Source organism: Humulus lupulus, chromosome 9 (assembly GCF_963169125.1).
Source record: "Humulus lupulus chromosome 9, drHumLupu1.1, whole genome shotgun sequence".
In the NCBI taxonomy this organism is placed as follows: Eukaryota; Viridiplantae; Streptophyta; class Magnoliopsida; order Rosales; family Cannabaceae; genus Humulus; species Humulus lupulus.
Genome location: NC_084801.1, coordinates 119,618,920 through 119,644,555, shown reverse-complemented (window position 1 = coordinate 119,644,555; position 25,636 = coordinate 119,618,920). Strand labels below are relative to the sequence as shown.

At 40.1% G+C, this 25,636-nt stretch overlaps 1 protein-coding gene across 1 annotated transcript; it reads right to left on the bottom strand.

Annotated features, from left to right (window-relative positions):
* Positions 1-21,463: 21,463 nt before the first annotated feature.
* On the bottom strand, positions 21,464-21,790 carry LOC133799980 (uncharacterized). Its single transcript, XM_062237961.1, has one exon. It carries the CDS (start codon positions 21,788-21,790, stop codon positions 21,464-21,466), a length of 327 nt encoding a protein of 108 aa, XP_062093945.1.
* Between the last annotated feature and the right edge of the window lie 3,846 nt (positions 21,791-25,636).

Sequence of the window (25,636 nt, the reverse complement as noted above, 5' to 3'; positions counted from 1 at the left end):
TTAACATCCTTCCTCATTGGTGGAGGTGTTTTGTATGGTACGACAGCCTATGTGGCATTAAAAACATCAGCCTAGGTCTCTAGCGGGATGGAGTAAGTAGTAAATTTGGGAACATATTCCCGTGGCTTGGGCTGCTCAGCAGTCTTAGGCTTCTTGCTGTCGTTCTGGTTACCATTACTTCCAACCCCATTAATGTGTTTGCCATTCTTGGCCCCATTCTTTACTCCTTCTGCAGAGTTAGTAGTATTTCCAGCATCTGTTTTCCCCTCCCCGACAACCGCCTGAGTTGGATTATCCACCTTCTGCTCGGCCTCCTCAAGCTTGATAAATTCCTCTGCTCGATCAAGGAACTCCTGAGTGGTACGTGCTGCTTTCCTTTTCAAGCTGCTCCAGAACAGACTCTTTACCTTAATTCCTGAATTGATGGCTATTAATTTACCGTCATCACTAAGGGATTTTACTCTGGTGGCTGCCCTCATAAAATGTTAAATATACACCTTCAAAGGTTCATTATCTTTCTGTTTTATGTCCACCAGGTCATTTGGCTCAGCGGGAAGGGGTATTGCTGAGGAGAATTGGGAATAGAATGTGCGTACTTTTCCATCCCATGATGTAATCGATCCTGGTGGTAACTTAAAAAACCACTGCTGGGCAATTTCTGACAAGGTGGCTGGGAAGATCCTGCACCTTGCATCATTCCTAACTCCCTATAAATCAGTCTGTAGTTCAAAGTGATGAACATGAGATACTGGGTCCTCCAGCGTAATATACATTTTCCATGTTGGAATTTTGAATTTGATAGGTATGGGTAACTGATTTATACGATCTGAAAATGGGGAGCCTCTCTGCCTTTCCATTTCAATATCCATTAATTTGGGGGTTGTCAAGTCCCTTACCAGTCAGGTTAACAGAGCCAGCTGGGCTTGGATGTTAGGGTTTGCAGTTGCCTGGGGTTGTGCTACATTACAGACCTCATCCATTCTTGGGTCCCAAACAGGCTCAGGCGGAGCTATATTGTTCAAATCACAATTTTCCCCATTGTGATTAAGAACATCTCGAAGGTCTTCACCTCCCATGGGGCCCATTCAGTTGAAAACATAATTTGGTCGAGGTCTGCCCCCGACATTCTGGCTGTCTACCCGGCCTGGCACTGGAGGTGCTCCCTGGACCCCTCCACCTCGAGGTGGTTGGTTGTTTGAGATATCTTGCCCTTGTGGGACAAATGGTTCGTCGGGCTGGTTATCTCTCTGACCTTGATTATTCTGTTGGCGAACTTGACTTGCCGCTTGATCTTGGTCATACTCATCAGCATAATGGAGCCTATATGCGCTACTAACTTCTAGCTCATCTCTTCGGGACCTTGGTCAATATTCTTGATGTTGCTTGTATCAACTAGGTTGATGTTGGTAGTTATGGGGTTGACCATTCCTATTTAATGTTGGAGCTTGGGGGTTGCCATCTCGTCCGTCAGCACCAGGATTCCTGTCACAGCCGCTACCCTAAGATCTTGGCCAAGAATTTTAGGCTTGGTTCTGTCCTATGCCACGCCTTGGCAAGACCTGCTCATCCACTGGTAAGGGTCACCTATTGTTGTTGGCTTAAGCGCCTCGACTAGATATGTGACTCCTGGTCGGACCTTGGTTCCCATTCTGAGGTTGAGTCCCTGGCCCATGCATGACACCTTCATCGAAACCAAAAACGGGAGGGCGTTGTTGGTTTTGGGAAGTAGTTCCAGCCGCCGTTCCCATACCTTTGGTTTGCTGCTGCTGCTGCTGCTGCATATAATTGTGGATGGATTCTACTGCCTCTCATGTCCGGCGTTCCGTATCTTCCTGACGGGCCTGAACCTCCTGGGCATGCTGATCCATCCATTCTTGAAAATATCTCCTTTGTTTTTCAAAAGCTTCATTAAGGGCTTCTTGCGCAGTGGTCCGCCCCTGGTTCATGGAGGTCGGTTGATCTTACATTTGCCCAACAACTTCCCTTATCTGATCAATTTTAGGGTCGAGTCCTTCAATATCTATGTGAGGCTCATATCGTCCAGGACCACCAGCTCTGGGTCCCTGTTGGTCAGTATCCCATGTAGCAATTCCACCTGATGTTCCTACCTGAGTGATTCTAGCGGAAGCAGTAGCCCCTTGTCCTATTGCGGTGGGCCCAGCGGTTTGCCCCCTAACACCAGATGGATTCCTAGGCTGCAAATCACTTCGCTGCCCATTGAAATTGCTCATTGACAGGACTTAGTGAGAATCTTCAGCCTCAGGCTCTGGAGGCTCTTGGCTTGATCTTCTGGTTGAGACCACCATCCTTGCAACAATAGAATCCGAATGTGATTGTCTTAGGTTCTTAATGAAAGCACCAAAATGTTGACTGGTTTTTTAGTCAAATGACGTGGAGTCAAATAATTAATTAGAGAGTTTTAAATTTGACAATCAATGAGCAATAAATGAGCCAAGAACCTAGTAATAATGAGCAATAAATAATAGAGAACACCAGGATTTATAGAGGTTCGGCCCCAAAGATTGGTAATGACCTACGTCCTCTTAGATTTGTATTAATCTTGAAGGTTTACATAAGATCACAAGGGTTTACAAGTGGATTTATATGTGTAAAAGACAATATAGAATGGAAAAATGGCTGCTAAGTACCAAGCCAGGCTACTCGGTATGTTCCTGGTGCTAGTCGGTAGTCTATTTCTAAACCCCCTCCACTGTGGTGGAGGCTTTGTATTTATACTGTCCGCCTCGCCCCGGTACTGTGCTTGAGCATAACTGATAGGGAAATATCTCTTTTTTCTCATAGGTAGTGATAGTCCTATTTGTTAGGAGGTATGACCAAGCCTTTAGGGATATAAGGCGCTCTTTGTGGGTGGTTGGGTGATTCCCGCGGAGTTCCAACGGAGAGTGTAACGACTTTCATCCCAGCAGGTATATTTGCTCGCCATACCGACCAGCATGTATCTGGGGGTCCTGCCAAGTAGGTGAGTCTATAGCATGACAAGCAGTAACTTGTTCGTATTCCCTGCAGGTATATATTGACCAACCTGCCAGGGGGTCTGCCCAGTCTGCCCCACATGTCCAAACTTAGTGCTACGTCAGATATGCTAATTTTTGGGATAACACCTTTGACACATGTCTTCTTCATCTTGAAGCTGTTTTAAGACGATGTATTGAGAAAGGGCTCGTGCACAATTGGGAAAAATGCCACTTCATGATATCTTCTGGCATAGTCTTAGGCCACATTGTTTCTGAAAGAGGAATTGAGGTTGATCAATCCAAAGTTAACCTTATCTCCAACCTGCCTACTTCTAAGACTGTCAAAGACGTTAGGTCATTCCTTGGTCATGCTGGTTTCTATAGGAGGTTCATACAAAAAATTTCAATGGTTGCTCGTCTGCTAAGCAACATCCTAGCCAAAGATGTTACCATTGAGTGGACACCTAAGTGTGAGGAATCATTCCAAACGCTTGTAAATTCACTCACTTCCGCTCCCATCATCTAGTCACCAGATTGGAGTCTTCCTTTTGAAATCTTGTGTGACGCCAACAAATTTGTTGTGGGAGCTGTGTTAGGACAACGAAGGGATGGAAAACCCTTTATTGTCTACTATGCAAGTCGAACTCTCAATAGTGCTCAAATGAACTATTCCACTACTGAAAAAGAGTTGCTTGCCGTCATCTTTGCCCTTGAAAAATTCTGATCTTATTTGATTGGATCACTATTAAGATCTTCATGGATCACTACGCCGTGAAATATCTCCTTTCCAAAAAGGATGATAAGGCGAGATTAATATGGTGGATCCTTCTTTTACAAGAATTTGATATCACAATTAAGGACAAGAAATATGTTGAAAACATCGTCGCAGACCATTTGTCCCGACTTGAATTCAACGATACCGCTAATGGTCCACCTATTCATGACGATTTCCCCGATGAACAATTGCTTTCTGTTACTAACTTACCGTGGTATGTTCACATTGTGAACTACTTAGTAACAAGTGAACTCCCATCTTAATGGAGTTCACAAGACAAACGGAAATTTCTGGTTGAGGTGCGCAATTTCTTTTGGTGTGACCCATACTTATTCAAGTATTGCCCCGACCAAATCATGCGAAGATGCACCCACGACGAAGAGGTGTCTAGTGTGATGAATTTTTGCCACAATGATGCTTGTGGTGGTCACTTTTCTATGAAGAAAACCGTTGCAAAAAAATTACAATGTGGTCTTTACTGGGCCACCTTAATCAAAGACACCAATGATTTTTGTCGTTCTTGTCTAAGGTGCCAAAAGTTAGGTTCCTTGTCCCGTCGGCACATGATGCCCTTGAACCCAATTCTTGTTATCGAAATATTTGATTGTTGGGAGATAGACTTTATGGAACCATTTCCACCTTCTTTGGGCTACCTTTACATTCTTCTCCCTGTGGATTATGTTTCCAAATGGGTCGAGCCGTACCTTGTCGAACCAATGATAATGCTACAATTGTCAAATTCTTGAAAGACAATGTGTTATCAAGGTTCGATACTCCTTGCGCTATCATTAGTGATCAAGGCACTCATTTTTGCAATAGATATTTTCAAGCTCTTATGCGTAAGTACATTGTACTTCATAAAGTTGCAAATTCCTATCATCCACAAAATAATGGCCAATTTGAGTTAGCCAATAGGGAGATAAAACACATTCTGGAAAAGACGGTAAAACTCGATCGCAAAGATCGGTCTACAGGTCTTCCAGACGCTCTTTGGGCATATGGCACTGCTTTCAAATCCCCTCTTGGGATGTCTCCCTATCGGCTTGTCTTTGGAAAAGCCTTTCATTTACTTGTCGAGCTCGAGCATAAAGCTTATTGGGCTATCAAAGCCCTCAACTTTGATATGAATGTCGCAGGTATCAATCGCAAACTCCAATTGTAAGAAATTGAGGAGTTGAGAAACGATGCATATGACAATTCTAGGATTTATAAAGAGAAATTGAAAATCGCTCACGATAAACATATCCTGCGAAAACTGTAGAGTCCAAGAACTTTACTTAGCTAGTTAGATAGTAGTATTAGTAGTAGTAGTAGTAGTAGTAGTAGTAGTAGCTAGTAACAATTGTAGTATGTTTATGACCGTGGATTTTAGGTTCAAGCTGGGACTTAATTGGACACTCGTAGTAACACTTGTAGATTTTCTAAGTTTAACCTATAGTTTAAGAATATTAATTATAACCTAAGGTTTGATTAATATTACTAATTATGAAGGTGATAATTATTATAGTATAAGGTTTAGGTAGACCCAATAAGATAGTAACACTTGTCATATGAAGGTTTAATGAGAAATTAAGTATTTTTGAGGAATAAGTTTATTAAGAGTAATATTTGAATATCCTAGGGTCTACCAGCAGCTTTGAAATCGTTAAAGGACTTAGTCAAGGCTATTTACTCAATTCAAATTAGGCTAAAAAAAGTGTAATTACGTGTATAATATTTCAGCGTATGCCGATATATCGCAGCTCTAGGGGGCGATATATCGCCATACGGGGATACGAAAAACACGTAGCTTTCCACGACAACCTCGACGAGCCTCGGGCATATGAAGCCAGGCGATATATCGCCTATAGTGGGCGATATATCGCCTATAGTGGGCGATATATCGGCCCATGGGCATAAAATTTGAATGATTTTGAAACCGAGCTCATTTTAATCCTTAACCTCTTGATAAGTCCAGAATCTTTCTGACCGAGTCTTCAGCCTCTGCTGAACGATTATTCAAATGTTTTTCAATTAAAAAGCCATTATTTTATTCAAGTTAAATGTAGATCTTTTCATTCTTGAACTCTATAAATAGGACATAGTACCCAACCATTTCTTCATTCATCAAGCTGAGTTCAGAGTCTACAAGCTGCTAGGATTACTTTAGAGTGTTAAACACTTAGGTTGGGGTTATAAGCTTAATCATTATAAGCTTAATAAACACTTGGGAAGTAAGGTTTATATTATATTTCAGTTCGAGGTGTAGTTCGGTCATAGAAGCATTCAAGGTATTCCAAATTCTAGATCATTTCTGTATTCTTTCTTTAAGTTCTTATAGTTTTTCTACTCAAATCCTAACTTGTATTCTCTATTCTTGGTTAGGCACCTAAGATCTTGAACGTAAGATTCTTGTTGGTAAGTATCATTTCGATGGTGTTGTTATTCTTTCCATCTCTATTCCTTAGTATACTCACCTCTCTATTATGGTATTTAGGAGTGTTCCAAAATTCCTACTTTGTTCTCATCATCTCGGTATATTAGTAAGGAAAATAGGATAGTTTTATATGCTTATATGCTATGTTGACATGTTATGATAAGTTATGATATAGTATGTTATGTTTTCTTATGTTTCATGGTTATGATTTACCCTACCTCAGATATTAGACAGGGACGTAGATGGGTTATCATAAACGTACCATGTGATCTAACCTACCTCAGATATTAGAAAGGGGAAGTAGATGGTTTATCACATGTTTTAATGGCCATTAATAGTATAGTCTTATATGATGTGTTTTATAGATATATGTTATATGTTTATAGTTTATAGTTATGTGTATGATATGTTTCATGCTTGTAGTAGATTTTCCTTGCTGGGCATTAGGCTCACTCCTTTATGTTTTGTATGTGCAGGAAAATAGCTATGGCGGCGGGAAGATTCTTGGCAGCTTGGGGATGTGTATTGAGACGGGATGAAATCGGTGGATTGAGTGTTTGATTCGAGGATGAAGTCGCTTCCTAGTCTTTTTAAAAATGATGTTTTATATGTATTTTCCGCACTTAATTTGTAAACCAATTATTTAAAGTTATGTTATGTTTTTATTTTAAAAACAATGGGATCCCATATCCTACTTATGAATTTATGTATTTTTGAACCTTTACTTTACAGTTTTAAATGAAGTTATGGTTATTTCTTATGTACGTTTTCTTAAGATTAGTATAGTAGTTTCTAATGGTCCAAGTTTAGAATAGTTGGGTCATTACAAAATCACTTTGAGCCAAATCAGAAAGTGCATCTGTCTGATTCTCCCTTGCACTTGCACCCTGGTAAATTGCGATTGCGATGGATTGGTCTATTTGTAGTAAAGCATGTATTTCCCAACGGTTCCATTGAGGTTGAGGACCCAACCGATGGGAGAGTTTTTTGAGTCAATGGCCAAAGACTGAAGCATTACATTGAGAGTGAAGATGTCATTCTTAAGGACCCAATTTATACACTTTGAATTCTGAACGGATTGTTTACTTTTTTCCTTTATTTTTATTATTTTTTATTATTATTTTATTTTTCTGTATTTTGTTTTGTGTGTTTTTCATTTTTGTCTTTTGTATGTTTTGGAGTATTGTTATCAGGCGATTTCGGCTCTCGCCTCATGGACATGGTCATCATCTAGGTGTTCTCTTTCCCTATCTTTTTCATTGAGTATTCATTTTGATATTGAGGACACTTTCTGGTTTTTGGTTGGAGGTGGTGAGTATTCATTAGCAATCATTTGGAGAATCTTATTGTCTAGTTGAATTTTTAAGTCAAATTTTCTCAAAATTATCTGAGCATGAGTACAACTTGTTGGTTTGAGTCAGTTTTTACTATGTTTAGCTATTAAGAAGTGATTTTCAGAGTTCTTTTGTGCACTTTCCAAACATGTGGTAAATTGGTTCTTAACACAAATAGTTGAGAGACATTTCAAGTTTAAAGTTTTTCATTTCTTGGTGAGTTGTGAGAGTTGAGAAAACAATTTTTTGAACTTTTATTGATCATTTTAGTTGGTAAAGTCACATCTTTGGAATTTAAAACATAGAGGGATGTTTTTCATATTAGAATGAGTCTTTGTAATAAATTTTTGTTCTATTTATTTTATTTTGTTTGTAATTCCTTTTTATTTTTGTGTTGCTTCTTATCAAAAAAAAAAAAAGAAGAAGAAAAAAAACTAAATAAATGAAAAAAAGAAAAGAAAAACATAGTACAAAAAAAAATGATGATGAAAAATGAAAAAAAAAATTTTAAAAAGGAGAACAAGAGCCACACTTTCCTTTATTATTTTGTAATTTTCTTGCCAAAAAAAAATATTTCTATTATTTTTTTTTATGTAATTGTATTAAAAAAATATTATCAATACTTTCCTTTTTATCATCTCTAGTTAGTTGTTATTTTATTATTTGAGTTTTCTCATATAAATCTCAAAGGTTGTTTGTCATTTGAATTCCAATAAGTTTATATGACTATCTTGTGATCAATACTTGTTCAAATTGTTTGTTCTAAAAAGTTTATCTTTTCTCATTTGAGCGTAAACTTTTACATTTCCAACTTCAAGAGTGTTATCCTTCCCATTAAAAATACTTTCAACGCCCGTGAGGAGTTTGGAGTTGAGACCTTTATACTTTTGAGATTTTTCGATAGTATTTGTGTTATGACTTGCGATAAAAATAAATGTGTTTTAGTGCACACACACAATTCTGAAATTGCAACTGAAGTACCTTCGATAGTAATCCCTGACTCTTATTGATACTTTGAAAATGCTTAGATGATTTTGCTTGGTTTGACTTGATTATTCAACTTGATAATTTTATTTTTCGCTTGAATTTATAGGGATTAGTAATAAGCTAGTTGGGGGTTGTGATTACTGCTCAAAAATGTCAATTTATTAGTTTTAAAGTGTAAAGTAGATTAAGTTTTAATTAGTATTTTCATGAATTTAATGTAATATATTTTATAATTGAAAATATTAATTTTAATTTAATTTGTGTTTACTTTTCAGGAAATAAATTGCATTTGGAAATTAATAAAAAGAAAAGAGAAAGAATGAGTTAAAACTGAAAAAAAGAGTTAAAATATGGCATTCTTGAAGCAAAAGGGGCAGCCAAACTCTTTCAAGCCAGCCCAAATCCACTCCTTGGCCAGCCTCGCCAGTTGTCCACACACCCAGCAGCCCCAAGCCCAGCAACCCGCTTCGTGACCCAACTCGGACCCGCGTGCCCACCTGACGACCTACGCGCCTGTCCGCGTCTAACCCGCGAGCCTCCCAGCTAGTCTAACCCATTGACCCAGTCAACCAAGACATCTCCCTTCCTTCAGCCAGCCGTCCACGTGGCATGCCTCTATTGGCTGCGAATTTGTCAAAACCCACCAGCTGCCATAGTGTTTCCAGCCCACTTTGTGTGCACTTTGGGCATTGAACCTTCCATTTTGAGCTTTAAAGCTCACATTTTGTGGTGTTTTAGAAAAAGAACAAAATGATCATTCACTAAAATAGCTAGGTTAATATTAATAATAAGATTTGATTTTTCAAAATCATATTTTATTATTAATATTTGAGATTTATTTTGTAAATCCCATTTGTAATTTAATTTCTTTTTAGTCCTCTTCTTCTTCTTCTTCTTCTTTTACAAATAAGGACTCTTCTTTTACATTTAGTATGTAACTTTTAGAGTAAAAAAACTATAGCAAAATTTCAACTCACTTTCTTCTTAGAATTTTGTGAGAATCATGAGCATAATGGCCTAATCTTCTTTGGAAGGTTATGGATGATTCCATATGCTAGTGATATTATTTTGCTACTTTGATTTACTATGTTCTTAATGTAATGCATTTGAGTTGTTTATGTTCTTTCATCTTCATCTTTATTCTGTTATCTATATTTACTCGTGCTAATAGTATATAGGATTAGTCGTGTTCTTTCTATGTGCTTCTAATTAGTGAAAGTAATATTGATACATAATTTTATGTCTAATCTTCTATTGCATTATTGCCCTTGGGTATTTTGTCATTTTTAGATTTTTCATAAGATTAACATTGTGCTTTTAAAGTAAAGAACTTTATAACTCAAATGAACTTTTGTTAGAAAAGAATATGGATTTTAATGTTAGATTTTCCAAGTAAATGTTGGGATGTGAACTATTTACTTGTGTATTTTTGTAAATCAAGTAACCAAACAAGCATATGTATGATTCTTGAAACCTTTCTGTTATACCCAAAAATTGGAGAATGCATCCTAGGAGGCTAAGGAGAATGCATCTAGGAGAGTGCCTCCTAGGAGGGCTAAGAGGGTGGTCCTAGGAGACCCCAAGGAGGGTGTGGTCCTAGGAGACCCCAAGGATGTGTAGGAGGTAAGCCTCCCAAGGTTTTCTAAGTGTTGGCTCGAACGTGCCCAAGGTAAATAGCTAAGGAGGAGGAGTCTCATGCAAGAGAATGGAGACTTAGACTTTCATAAGGAAAGTCTATACAATGTTCGATCGGACATGTTTGGGAGATGCTAAAGGAGGTTGCCTCAATGTTGTCCAAGGTGAGGTTCCCTCAATGTTGTCCAAGGTGAGGTTCCCTCAATGTTGTCCAAGGTGAGGTTGCCTCAATGTTGTCCAAGGTGAGGTTCCCTCAATGTTGTCCAAGGTGAGGTTGCCTCAATGTTGTCCAAGGTGAGGTTGCCTCAATGTCGTTCAAGGTGAGGTTGCCTCAATGTTGCCTCGGACCACCTTGGTCCGAGGAGAAGCCAAGGAGATTGGTTCAAGGAGGAACATGGCATGCTAGAGGAGAGTACATGTTCGAGGAGAACCATGCACGTTCAACCCACCCAAAGCATGTCCTACCACCATGCATATCCTACCACCATGCATGTTTAACCAGCACTTGCATGGGTAGTGAGTAGAAGGTAGACCAACTAGCTAGAGGAGACTAAGTCAGACACAACTTCAACAACATGCGCGGGAATCTCTCATTCTTCCCACAAATGGGGAATTTGTTACATTTTGAATTTTGAATGTTTATTTGTAATATAAATGTAATAAATATAATAAAATATCCCTATTATAAGGGGATATCAGTTGAGGATCCCATCTCTATAAATAGAGAGCTTAGGGGATGAGAGAAGGGTTCTTTCTGATTCTTCTTTCTAGAGAGAGAAAATTGGGTCTGTCTATTCTAGAGAGAGAAAGTGCTGAAATTAGAGAGAATTCTTGTATTTTCACAATCTGTACTGAAGAAACTCAGTTGGCTCAGTCCATCTGATCTTGAGTACAGATATATAAATCACAACTCTAAGTGGATTAGGCTATTACCGACAATCGGGGCTGAACCACTATAAAAATCTCGTGTGTTCTTTATTTTCTTTATTGTACTGTCTGTGTCGTTTTTATTTCTCTTGAAGGCTTGTCGTTATTGACGTTCTCACGTCGTTGGCTAAAAACGCAGTCAACACTTTCTAATTCTCAACTCTTGATTACACCTTATTTTTATTTCACTTGTCTCATTTTATCATTTCATCAAAAAGACAAGATAAAAAATCTCAAATCTATTTTCATTTTCATTTTTATTTATTTCATGTTACTAACCTTTTGTGTTATTTTTCTACTAATCTTTTAGTTTTAGGTTACCTCCTTGTGGATCGACTGCCTGATTTTACTACAACTACCGCTTAGTGGTTGTCACATTATGGGCGTTAAACAAGCATTTATGATCTAATAAGTGTTGCATAGTCAATTATGTCAAACTCATCATTGTGTTCATCTATGTTTGCCTCTGTGTGTTGCTCTGTGGTTGATTATGTTGTCCGTGGACCATTGTTGATGATTTGTAGTTCTTGTGTTGCGGTTGACTCTCTATTTTCAAAGAAATTATTTGATGTTGTTGAATGTGTTCACACATAATGGATACTTTGTGAAGTCTGGATCCTTTTTTTTAGCTAAACGTAAAAGAAGGCATTGGAATTATCCACTATTTTCAAGGGCGGGTATCCTTCTTTTATTTGGTATTGTAGTTGCAGCTGCGTTGATGCGGGGTTGCATTGTAGATGCTGAAATTTTTTTTGTAGTAGCTCTTCATAGTTGCAATCCACTGATATGAATTCCCCACTAGGTTCAAAATTGATGTAATTATTGTTGTCATCCCAATGTCCATTTTTCTGTATCAAGATTGCTATTGCATCTACTCATTGAATTTTTTTATTACTATTTGTAATGTTGGAATTTATACTATTATCCATTTTTAAGGTGTAGGTGTGCCCCGCAATGACAACGTCAATACAACCCCAAGGCAACTTCATTTAAAAAGAAAATTAAAAATATCATCCTTATTTTGTATTAAATCCCAGAATTAATATATTGTTTTTTTTCATATCGAGTTGTTGTAAAATCAAAAAATAAAATAAAAAACAACGCGAATTAATATTCAGTTTTTTTTCGTATCTATTTGTTTTAGAAACCAAAAAATAACTAGATTTGGAAGACAATTATCAGTAAGCAATAGGTAAAATAGTTTGCAACCAGATTTGATTCAAATATTTAGGGAAAATATTAAAATTGTCATACCTGAGGTTATGATTCCACTTCATTTGGAAACTCATTATCAATGTTTCCCCTTGTGTCTCATTTGTTCTAGATAAATAAAAAATATATTTATACCTAATATAAAGTTTTTGAATTTTTTTTCTAGAATTGATTTTTTTTTCGTTTCTTACTTGTTTTTGTCTCAATTTCATTGGAACTGAATGTTGTTTAGGTGTTTTTCAGTCGCTATGTTGGGTTGTTTTCCATTTTATGCGTAGATCACCGACATGGAGAGGATTTTTTGGTTTGTTTTTGGTTGTTTTGCAGGATTTTGGTTTCAGAAGAGAGAAACTTCCTTTGAGTTCGAGCTCATTAAAGAAGAAGTCGTATTTTTGTTTAAATTTTTTATTGATCGTATAAATGTAATAAATGTCGCCTCACCGTATTTTAATAACTTCTGTTCTATATATGGGTATACAAGAAAAAAGCCCTAAAATGTTTTAACAAGGACAAGCTTATTCGCCTTTGTTAAGAGGTAGAAAATGATTACATAGCCTTCCTTCCCAATTACGCTAATTCAAAATAAAACTAACCATCTATTAGGGGTGCACACATGTCAGATTTTCGGGTTTCGAGTGCATCGGGTTTGGGTTTTTCGGGTTTCAGGTGGAGAAAAGTGGTACCGAATCCGGTCTGCATTTTTTCGGGTTTTTGTTCAAATTTGGGTCTCGGGTTTGGTCGGATCGGGTGGGGTTGGTTCCGGGTTAGGCTGGGCCAATTGGGCTTTGAGTCGAAAATGGGTATTGGTACAAATTTGTTCAAAAATACTATTTTTTACACTTTTTTTATTTTTAAAGTTTGTTGTTAGTTTGGTTCAATTGATTGTTTTTACCAATTGAGCTTGGGTAAATTTTTTGAAAAAAATATAATCATGAAACATAAGTTTATAGAAAATTTGAAATTAGAAAAGAAATGTGATTTTAATGTATTTAAAGAAACAAAAAAGTAATATGCTAAAACATTTAAAGATAAAGATAAAGGTAAGGAAATGTCATTTTTTATTTTTAAATACACTCAGTTGAGTTCGGGTGTAACCCGAACTTGTGTATGTTAAAATTTAGAACTCGAACTCGACCCGACACATGTCGGGTTCGGATCGGATTAGGCCCGAAATGAACGGGTTTTCTGAAAAAATGAGTTCTCGGGGTTCAGGTCGGGCGAGTTTTGCGGGTCAAATGTTCACCCCTACCATCTATACTTGTAAATTAAATTCAATGTGGAGTCAATTACATAATTTATAAATAGGAAAGGGAAATTTCACTTTTTATACTTAATAGTGCCTAATATTCCTAAAAATCCTAGCACTATTAATCTTGTCAAATTTATGCTAAACATTCCTCTCATACCCAAAATACCCCTCCCATTATATCAAGAATCATAAAACCTTCTTTTGCTTTCTCTCTCTCTCTCCCTTTCTCTCTCATTCTCACGAAAACCTCCCTAAAACCCACAGATTTGTATGGTTTTCTTTTTGAAATCGTTGTTAGCCGTCTCCATTGTCTCTGTGAAGTCGCCAATATCAAAGGCAACATCCATTTTGAGGGTTTTTGGAGGAGAAAAACCATAGGTAAGAAGATTGTGCATTTTATGTGTTAGGTATTGTTTGTTTACATTTTTTTGCTATTTCGAACATATCTGAGCCTATATTGGTGTGTTTTTTGGGGTTTTTTTAGAGAGATTCCGCGATATGCATTTTTCTGGGATTTCTGCAACTTTTTTGCTCAATGGGAGCTCAATAACGGTTCAATATGGGCTCAATGGTATGTAGAAGAAGATTCTTTTATGAGCACGATGTAGTTCAATTATAGCTCAATAGTTTTAGGCTTTGTTGCTTGATTGTGCTCGATGACAACTCGATAAGGGTTCGATTGGACCCTAGAATATTTGGTGTAGCTGTTTTCTCGATATGTGATCGATGGGAGCTTGATAGGGGTTCGATGAAGGTTTTGGTTAGGTTTATGTTCGGTTTAAGAACTTTTAGCTCGATAGGAACTCGATAAGCTCTCAATGAGAGATTGATGGTAACTTGATAAAGTTTGATTGAAGCTCGATAATAATATTTTTTTCATGACTTTGTGAAAAATTGACAGTTTTTTTTTTTTTTTTACAATTTCTATGTTTTTTGTTTCCAACACAGATTCCATTGTCTACGTTTTTGTATCCTACAATGGTGTTTGGGAAACAAGGGAATACGTGGATTTTCAAGGACCCTCAATGCATGTTGATACTGATGAAGGATACTGTAATGGACTTGCAACTTCTTGACATATTGCATAAGGAACTTAAAGTTGATAAACATATGTATGGGTTGAAATTAGAGGTTCCTTACACATGCGGTGACCAACCGTTTACACCCGTTCATGTTGAAAGTGATCTTGGTGTCCATGCATTCTTAAGAGTAACATCTAAAGAAATGTTAGTCTTGTGTGTCACTCCTGTTAAGAAGATTCTCATTACGAATCCATATTCCACTCCTAGACTTGAGGGAGCAGCCAGTACTTTAGGAGGTCCTATTGGTAACCTGAGGGATAACTAGTATGAGTACAACCCCTATGTGAATGACGATCCAGTTGCTGAAGATAATGCGGAATCGGGATACGATTCTGAGGCATATTATAGTGCAAAAGTGTCGATTGACATGTCTGATGATTTGCAAGTTGAACAAGTACAAGAACAGCCAGTACGTCTGATTCCACAGGCGAACCAACCAAGTCAATGATGTCGAACACCTGAAACCAGCTCTAGTCATCCTGGTGGAATAGAATATAACAATACAGGGAACGCTCCAATATGTTCAACAGAAGATCACAGAAGATGGAGTGCTCCCATGTTTACAAAAGAAGATATCATAGCTTCTAGTCGATCTGAAACACCCTCATCCAGTGTACCGTTCGAAGAACTACACCTTGGCAAGACTTTTGAGAAATGGAATTGAAAACCAAAGCGGCTCTCTTCGCAATGAAGAATAATATTGAGTTTATGGTTAAGCAGTCTAGTACTGATGTGTTGTATATAACCTGCAAGGATCCTGATTGTGGTTGGAGAATAAGGGGGAAAAAAGTAGCACAATTGGAGATGTTTGAGATCACTGTTTATAATAGTGTACATACTTGCTCACTAGAATTGCGAGAGAAAAACCATTGTCAAGCAGCACCTTGGGTCATTGGCCATCTTATCAAGAACAAATATGCTACTTGTTGACCCTCGATTTGGCCAACGACACAGAGTCAAAATAACGACAAAGAAACAAAAAGGAAATCAAGAATGAAATCAAATGGGAAGAAGGTGACACAAATGATTTATAGTGGTTCGGCCCCAACTGTGTGGTAATAACCTACGTCCACTTAGTGTTCTTATTGATGTTGAATCCTAATGTCGTGATCAAAGAACTAGGGTTCTTGAGTTTCACCAGCCTTAGGAGAATTACAAATTTTCAGTGGATAATCACACTATGTTCTCTCTATGAGTATTCAAGTTCAAGGTTCAAAAGTCCATTCCTTGAGCCTTCTCATTCATATTTATAGACAAAAGGGGGTTACATGGGCCAATGGGCCTTAATTATCCTTAATATCAGCGTATCAAGGCAATAAAGAGAAAAGATAATCAGTGTAGTTATTACAAGATTACATATCTTTAAATGAATTAAACCGAAGTATACGACTAGACTGGTCGCATCTAATCATGAGATTTGATGAGGCAAAAAACACTTGGTCGATAGGCGAACATCATCCCTTCACTTTAACGCTGCCACGCGTCAACCACATGTAATAAATTCTTGCCACATCATCAGGATCCATTTTTGGGTAAACATTTGCCCCCCAAGTTTATTTTACTGCGACCAGCATAAAGTAAACTTAAGAGACTGACCCTTCGCATACCCCACCAAATCTTTCAGAGCCACCCATGCTTTCTCGAAAAAGGCAACCAATCATGTCTTTTCAGTTTCCCAAAAGTTGTCTGACAGCTATTGCATTTCCCCATGCCTTGAAAAAGTAATTCCATGATTACCTCTTTTACAGTGCTACGATTAATATAAATAACCCATCCTTTTCACTTTTGACCTTTTACCAAACCATTTGCCTTCAAGAACTCTGTAGAACCAAGCACAACTAAACCCAAAAAAGTTTGCTGATCCACGGTGCGCCTGTCAGATTTTCTGAAATCTTCTCAGTCCTTCATCCAAGTAAGTCTTCTAATCGATTCTTTTCTGTCACGTTGTGCCGTGTAATGCTTGTTTTCCCTTCATTTTCGATTTTTGAGTTCTTGAATATCTCTGTTAGTTCTTGCAAAATGATCTTGGCATAAATGGGTACGCTGATCCGTGCTAAATATGGTAGGAAAATAACACCTTGCTGGGATTAGGAATTAGTTTGGTAGTTAGGATCATGAATTTAGGGCATAAAATCGAAGTAAAAATTTGATTTTTAAGCTTGTAGAAAACTGGGTTTTTCCCGCCCCTTCAAAGTCGAAAAAGTTTTTCCTGAAAAACTTTTTACTTCTGCTTTTTGATCCGTTATCCAAATTGCTCATATGAAACATAGTGTTTTTGCTAGAATGCTGCTGGTCGTATAAAACTTAACTTTTATACGCGAGCAACGTTATTCCAACTTTTAACACAAGTTTTTAGGCCGTAGATTCTCATCTCCCCTTCTCTGTTCACAAATTTTCATGCAAGATCTGTGGGGAGGTGAGAGGCCAATTGACGATGACCTGCTTGCACAACTACTCGTGGACGAAGAACAGTCGTCGCTTCTCATTCCAGAAATCCCTTTTTCTCGAATTCCCCCCAATAGACCTTTTTCCAGTCCATCCAAAATGGGTAGAATAAAATCCACTGCCTAGAAAAAGAAACCATCAAAACCTTCTGAAAATCAGCCTGCTTCTCAAGCTGAGATTCCTTCGACTAGTGGTAGAGCTGAAGCCACTGATCCTGAAATCCAAACACAGGCCCGTCTCCGCAATTCCATTCGACCAGACGTTGAATGGTACCTTGCTCCCCCTAGCATGATCACTGCTAGGATGGCAAATAATTTCCTTAGAAAGTACGCACTTTTTGGGGTTTCTTTATTCCTTCCTACCACCGACCAACGGGCAAACTTGCCTGGTGGTGCCTTCAGCACCTGGTCGAGGTATCACATTGAGACAGGAGCAATCCTGCCTCTTCATCCTTACTTCCAAGGAGTGGCCAATTACTTCAGGGTCGCTCCTTTCCAAATAACCTCGAATGGGTATAGAATGCTTTCTGCAGTCTATATCCTTTACAGCCATAAAAAATGGCCTGTCCCTTTGCCTCATGAGATCAATTGCCTGTTCGATCTCAAATCTAACCCCAACCAGGACAGCACGGGGTTCTTTCATCTTTGCCACCAGGAAATGAACCGCACCTTCCTGAGTGAGACTACCTATAAGTCTAATGTAGGAAAGTACCGCCGGGAGTAATTTTTAACCATCGACCTGATTGCCAACAACCTAGCCTTCACCCAAGGAGGTAACTTCTTCGTTTTTCTGGTTGTTCATTTTCCTTGTATTTTATCTGCATTCCCCTTAGAAAGTTAGCACATTTCAGGTCCATGCTTGTGATAGGATCCTACTCCAGAAATGGAGGTCCGAGAAGCACTACTAGCCAGCATGACTGACATAGAAAAAAGCGTCAAATAGCTGGTTACTGAAGAACCTAAGGCTGGTCGGGCTTTTGGCACCTCACTAGGACGTGAGGGAGTCAACAGCGGGGAGTGCCACTGGTGGAGAAATTCCCGAACAGCACCCAGACGTGTCACAACCTCCAAGAAGGAGACCAAATGGAGTGACAATCAGGGAACCCTCCAGCACCCCGGGAGCAGCTGCTCCCCCTGCCCCTTTGGGAAAGGGAAAAAAGAAAGCTTTCGAACCCTCTGCACCCATCGACGAGTCTTCAGATGAGAACGATACTGTCTTCTCATTCTTAGACAGTTTGCCCATTCCCTGTCATTTATTTGACGGGGACGACAACTTTAAGTATACTCCCAATTTAAATTAAGATTTCTTCCAGGCAGTGAGTGAGTGTAGCAGTAGTTCAGTAAGTAATATAGCGACCAATAGTTATAGCACGAGTACTTCACTTATAATTTCCTTGTCTTTACTTTTAGTTCCATCTATGCTTATTGTCTAACTACTCACGATGCTTCTTTACTTGCAGGTATGTCATCTGGAGACATGTTCGATCACTACACCGATGCTGCTACTCCCACAAGCAGGAAGAAAGACAGCAAGAGGGTCCGCGGAGAAAGTAGCAAATCTGCTTTAAAGAAGGCCCGGACTGAGGGTCTTTCAGTAGCTGCTCCTTCAAAGGAAACCACGCCACCTCCCACAAAGGAAACAACGCCACCTCCTTCTCCACTCGACCAGCCATCTCCAACTGCACCGGTTGACCAGCACTCTACTCCTTCAGCGCCTACCGACCAGCCACGCCACACTCAACCCGAAGACACCCTAACCAGCACCGTGGTCAGTTCGGCTAGGGAGAGAATATACAAAATCTCCAAGCACAAACGCAGCCAAGAGGCCATCATCTGCACCAGCTCCTTGGAGGCCAACCAAATAATAAACCGAGGGCTGAACGAGATAGCCAGTGTAAGTTGTTTTCAATTTTTGAGTCATTTTACTTTGTAAATTTCTGCCATCAACATACCTCTTTTATCTGATCGCAGGGATTGCTGACTATCGCTGCTGGTTGGCACTACACGGGGACTTTGGTCACCCAGACCAAAGACTTTGACACTAGGCACACTGAGGAAGTGTAGATGCTCGAGGGGAAGAATGCTAAATTGCTCGAGAAAAACGTAGAACTGACCAACCAGAATAATGAACTGCGCGAGCAGAAAGCCCAGCTGACTGAAGAGTTGTTGGAGTGCCGAGCTGCCCTGGACAAATCTAAAGAAGACAAAGAAAGTACAGGGAGAGTGCCAAACTCAACTACCAAGAAGCCAAACAGCTTGAGCCCGATCTGATTGCGAGCAGAAAGGAGACGGAGGAGTTGGAGGGGCGCGTTAAGGAGCTCGAAGAGACTAATGCCAAAAACTTGGAGAAGTATAGGGAAGCCACACACCTTTGCTTCTACGAGTTTTGGAAGCATAATCGTGAGGCCGACTTCAGCTATCTATCCGAGCGATTGAGGCAGAGTCAAATAACCCGATGCCCCATTCGCCTAGAGGAAGAAGAAAGAGCCAAAATTCCTGCTTCCCCAAAAATTTCCTTAGCAACGGGGATTGATGGCGCGGACAATGAAGCTGACACTACTGTCGACCAGGACACTCCTCAAGATCCTCCAGCCTCGTAGTCTTTTATTTTTCTCTTTATTTTATTATCTTTTAAATACGCGACCTACAGGTCGTGATGTAAAGACAATTTCTTTTTTAATTTTTATTGCTGCATGGGTAGCTTTTTTCCTTTTAATCAACCAATTACATCCGAGCAGTACTGCTCGTGGTGTAAAGGAATTCTTTTTCTTTTTTGATATTATAATACTTGCATTTATTATAACATCTATTCGCATGACCGAACTTAGCATAGTACTTTGGATTGATTTAACAAAATAACAAAATTTTGAAAAATACTCTAAGTACCCTAGCAAGCTTTCACTTATTTTGCTCATGTGTTTACATACCTTTTGATACGCTTTGATTACTAGGTACCTTATATGCCCCCAAGTGATTGAGGAGCTTTAGGCCCTCGGTCACTTGCCTTGACTAAGAACTGTTCGAACATTTCTGCTTGTAGGATAAATTTTTAAATGAGAATATAGCAAAACAACACACGTAATGAGCAAATACTTGTAATAAATACAATAGTTGGCAAGATTGACTAGCTGCGCATAGTCCCTTTTATTTCTCGTAATAAATGGAAAAAACGTGTCTGTACGAGTGATGACCAAAATGATCTTACACTTATAAGCAATCAGTCACATAAATTGACCAACCCTTTTTCATAACTTGTAAAAAGTAAAATTAATACAAGCCAATTCTTTAAGAAGAATTGTTTATTGATAGTACTTGTGCAGGTGTTCTCCACTCCAATAGCGAGGAATGAGATCTCCATTTAAGCGAGCAAGTTTGTAAGTGCCTGGGTGGAGGACTTCTTCAATTTAGTACGGTCCTTCCCAGTTAGGTCCGAGTACTCCAGCAGCCTGGTCGTGGGTGTTGAGGAAAGCTCTTCGAAGTACTAGATCTCTGACAATGAATTTCCTTTCGCGTACTTTAGAATTGAAATACCGGGCGACCTTTTGCTGATAAGCTGCTACTCGGAATTGGGCTTGCTCTCGCTTTTCATTGACCAAATCTAGAGATTCCATCAATAGCTGGCTATTAGAGCCTTGATCGTATGTTATTGTTCGATACGATGTCGGATCTAACTCAACAAGAAACATAGCCTCATATCCATAAGCTAAGGAAAATGGGGTATGGCCTGTTGCTGTGCGATGGGACATTCTGTACGACCAGAGGACTTCAGGCAATTGTTCTGGCCATGCCCCCTTTGCTTCTTCAAGTCTTTTCTTCAGAGTATCTTTAAGTGTCTTATTGACTTCCTCCACCTGTTCGTTTTCCTGTGGGTGAGAAATTAAAGAAAAGCTCTTGATAATTCCATGCCGTTCACAGAAATCTGTGAACAGATCACTATCGAATTGTGTGTCGTTGTCTGAGACAATTTTTCTTGGCAATCCATAGCGACAAACAATGTTTTTAACCACGAAATCCAGCACTTTCTTGGTTGTTATGGTTGCAAGTGGCTCAGCTTCGTCCCATTTTGTGAAGTAATCGACGACCACCACGGCGTGCTTGACGCCACCCTTTCCTGTGGGCAAAGATCTGATTAGGTCTATACCCCAGACTGCGAATGGCCACGGACTTTGCATCTATTTTAGTTCATTAGGGGCCACTTATGGAATTTTGGAGAACCTCTGGCACTTGTCGCACCTCTGCACAAATTCCATCGAGTCTTCATTCATTGTTGGCCAGAAGTATCCTTGCCTTAGGATCTTTTTTTATAAGCTCTGCCCCCCAGCATGGTCTCCACAAAAGCCTTCGTGGACCTCTTTCATTAATTCTTTGGCCTTTTCCCTCGAAATACACCTGAGGAGTGGCATTGAGTATCCTCTTCGGTATAAGATTCATTCAACCAGGATATACCTAGCTGCCTGCCACTGAAGAGTCCTGGCTTTGTTTTTATCTGCTGGTAACACACCCTTCGTCAGGTACTCCATGTAAGGTGCCATCCATGTATCCACCGCTTGAATCACCAAAGATGCATCTTCTGCTTGGATGCTTGGAGCAGATAGTCGCTCAATTGGCACTATGTTTAGGGTATCAGCATCCTTGGCACTTGCCAACTTGGCCAAAGCATCAGCGTTTAAATTTTGGTCGTGAGGTGCTTGCTGGAGAGTGTACTTATCAAACTGCACCAATAGATCCCTCGCTTTATTCAAGTAAGCGACCATTTTTAATCCTTGGGCCTGGTATTCTCCAATGATTTGATTGACCACTAACTAAGAGTCACTGTAGATATCAAGTGACTTTATGTGCATGTCTCTGGCTAGCCGTAATCCTATGAGCAGCGCTTCATATTCGACTTCGTTGTTTAAAGCGGTGAAGTCGAATCTAATCGCGCAGTGAAATCGATGCCTTTCAGGCGTTATCAAAATCACTCTGGCTCCAGCGTGATGCTCATTAGAAGAGCCATATGTAAACAACTTCCATGAGGGAGTTTGGCTTTGAGGTTCAGGCTCTCCAAGCTCTTCTGGTTGCTCGCTATCTAGAAGTCTAGTGAATTCTGCGACAAAGTCGGCCAAAGCTTGTCCTTTTATTGCTGCTCGTGGTGAATAAGAGATATCAAACTATCCAAGTTCAACCGCCCATGTCAACAATTGGCCTGCGGCTTTTGGTTTCTGCAGAACTTGCCGTAGAGGTTGGTCGGTCAAAACTATGATTGGGTGAGCTTGGAAGTATGGCCCCAGTTTTCTGGAGGCTAAGATCAGGCAATAGGCTAATTTTTCAATAGGTGGATATCGCAGTTCCACTCCTATTAGCCTTTTGCTTACATAATATACGACTTTCTGCACGACCTCTTCCTCTCTTATTAGAACAGCACTAGCAGCGTATTCGGTGATTGCCAAATAGATGAACAAAGTTTCTTTATCAACCAGTTTTGATAGAATTGGTGGCTGTGATATGTGAATCTTTAAAGCTTGAAAATCCTGTTTGCACTCCCCCGTCCATTCAAATTTCTTGTTGCCTCTGAGTAGATTAAAAAATGGGACACATTTGTCTATGGATTTGGAAATAAATCTACTGAGAGCAGCAATTCTTCCGGTCAAGCTTTGAACATCTTTGATTTTTGTTGGCGATTTCATATCGACTAGGGCTTTGATCTTCTCGGGATTGGCCTCAATTCCTTGTGAGTTTATTATAAATCCCAAGAATTTCCCTGATCCAACTCCGAAGGAAAACTTGAGGTTATTCAGCTTCATCTGATATTTTTTCAAGACGTTGAAGCACTCTTGCAAGTCCCCTATATGTCCTTCTGCCTTCTTCGACTTAACCAGCATGTCATTGACGTATACCTCCATGTTTGTTTTGATTAGCTCCTTGAACATGTGATTGACTAGTCGCTGGTAAGTAACACCATTGTTTTTCAAACCAAAGGGCATTACTTTGTAACAGAAGAGCCTTGTATTGGTCTGAAAGCTAGTGTGATCCTTGTCAGGGGAATGCATACTGATATGATTGTACCCGGAGTACGCATCCATGAATTAAAGGATCTCATGCCCCAAAGTGGCATCGACCAGTTGGTCGATTCTAGGGAGTGGAAAGCAATCTTTAGGGCAGGCTTTATTAAGGTATGTGAAATCCACGCATGTTCTCCATTTTCCATTCTTCTTCAGAACCAGTACGAGATTAGAGACCGAAGATGGATAAAACGCTACCCGGATGAATCCATTCTCCTTTAGCTTCTCGACTTCTTCCTTTAGAGCTTTTGATTTTTCTTTGTCGAGCAGTCTCCTTTTCTGTTGCACTGGTGGAAAACTCTTATCTATGTTCAGGACATGGCTAATGACCGTAGGGTCTATTCCAACCATGTCTTTATGCGACTAGGCAAAGACTTCCTGGTTCTTTCTTAAAAATTCCACCATCTTTTGTTTCGTTGTTGTCTCTAAGTTTTTACTGACTTTCACAACCCTGGTCGGATCTGCGTCATTGAGTTGGACCTCTTCAAGGTCCTCGATGGGTCCTATCTCTTCATCAAAATCCCCAAAGCGAGGATCCAAATCCCTGTCCTCACTTTGGGAAACACCCTATTTGGTGACACAATCACCTGATTGGGTTTGCATATCACTAACCGTATGCAACTCTTTCCCGGAAGCTTCCCTCGATACACCTTTCTTCGCTTTTGATATTGAGGCATTGTAGCACTCCCTCGTTTCCCGCTGGTTTCCCAACACGCATCCTATCCCTGCATCGGTTGGGAATTTCATGGCAAGGTGCCATATCGAGGTAACGGCTCGCAGGTCGACCAAAATTGGCCTTCCAATTACAGCATTATACGCTAAAGGACAATCAACTACTATGAAAGTAGTGAGTAATGTCCTGTTTGCAGGTGCAGTTCCTGCTATAACTGGAAGCTTAATCGATCCTGTCGAGGCGAGCCCTTCGCCAGAAAAACCATATATGGTTTGGTTGCATGGATCCAGGTCCTTGACGGACAACTTCATCCTTTCCAGTGAAGACTTGTACAAGATGTTGACTGAGCTTCCCGCGTCAACGAACACCCTTCTAACCATCATGTTGGCAATTTGGATGTCAACGAACACCGGATCAGAGTGTGGGAATCGGACGTGCTGAGCATCGTCTTCAGAGAAGGTTATCAACTCCTCCACTGTTCGAGCTTTCTTTGGTGCTCGATCATCCACACTCATCGTCTCGATGTCCTGGTCATGGCGTAAAGTCTGAGCGTATCGCTCCCTTGCTTTCCCACTATCCCCTGCAATATGTGGGCCGCCACAGATGGTGAGTAACGTTCTTGCCACAGGAGCTAACTGTAAAGGTGGCGAGCGTTGGTGTGCAGGCGCCTGCTCGTTGCCACCTAGAGCCTCTCGCTGAGAACCTCCTGCGGCTCGTACGTGTCTCATTAGGTGTCCCTGCCTGATTAGGAACTTGATCTCTTCCTTCAACTGGTTACACTCATTGGTGTCATGCTCGTAGTCATTGTGAAAATGACAGAATTTTGTCGTATCTCTCTTGGAGATATCCTTCCTTATAGGTGCTGGTCGCTTATAAGGGACATTAGAGCTGGTCTCTTGATAAACCTCTGTTTTACTTTCGACAAGGGCCGTATAGTTGGTGAATCTTAGCTCATATCTATTGCCTTTGGGGCATTTATTTCCAGATGTTGACGGCTCATTGCCCGTCCTTTTTCCACCATTTCTGCCATTTCCGTTCCCGTTGACTTTACCGTTGCCATTGGGTTTATCTGACCCGTTGGCGGCCTTAGCGGGATCTTCCTTTGGTCCCTTATCTTTCGTGGGCGAATTCCCTTTGTTGGCAATCACATCTTCGAGCTTGATGTATCGATCAGATTGATCTAGGAATTCCTGGGTACTTCTTACCCCATTCTTTCTCAAGTTGCTCCAGAGGGGGGAGTGGCGTCTAACCCCAGTAGTTAGGGCCATCATCTTTCCCTCGTCGCCCATTGTTTTGGCTCCAGCCGCTGTTCGCATAAAGTGTTGGACATACTCCTTTAAGGGCTCTCCCTCTTTTTAGTGTATCTCAACCAGCTGGTTGGCCTCAGTGGGGTGTACGCGACCCGCATAGAATTGTCCGTAAAATTCCTTGACGAACATTTCCCAGGATACTATACTAGCAGAAGGGAATTTAAAGAACCACTCCTGGGCGGTGTCAAATAGTGTGGCGGGGAAGATCCTGTAGCGGGCATCGTCTGACACCTTCTGAATATCCATTTGTATCTCAAATTTGTTGACATGAGATACTGGGTCCCGTACCCATCAAAGTTCGGCAGTACTGACATTTTGAACTTGCTGGGGGTTTCTGCCACAACAATCCTCTACACAAACGGAGTGCCTCTCCTCCGGTCGTACTCTATGTGGGATGTCCGGCTCCCGACCAGCTGCTGTACTACCTGGTTCAGAGCATCAATTTGAGCCTGAACCACATCTGGGATTGCTGGGGCGACTGGTGCTGGAGGAGCATACTCATCGTGCCTTTCGCGCTTGTCGTTGAGTACGTCTCTCAAGTCATAATCTCCACGCCTTTTCTCGCTAACTCCTAGC

Excerpts from the sequence above, each read along its gene's own strand:
- LOC133799980 (XM_062237961.1), bottom strand. The coding sequence starts at position 21,790 with ATGGTCGCTTACTTGAATAAAGCGAGGGATCTATTGGTGCAGTTTGAT.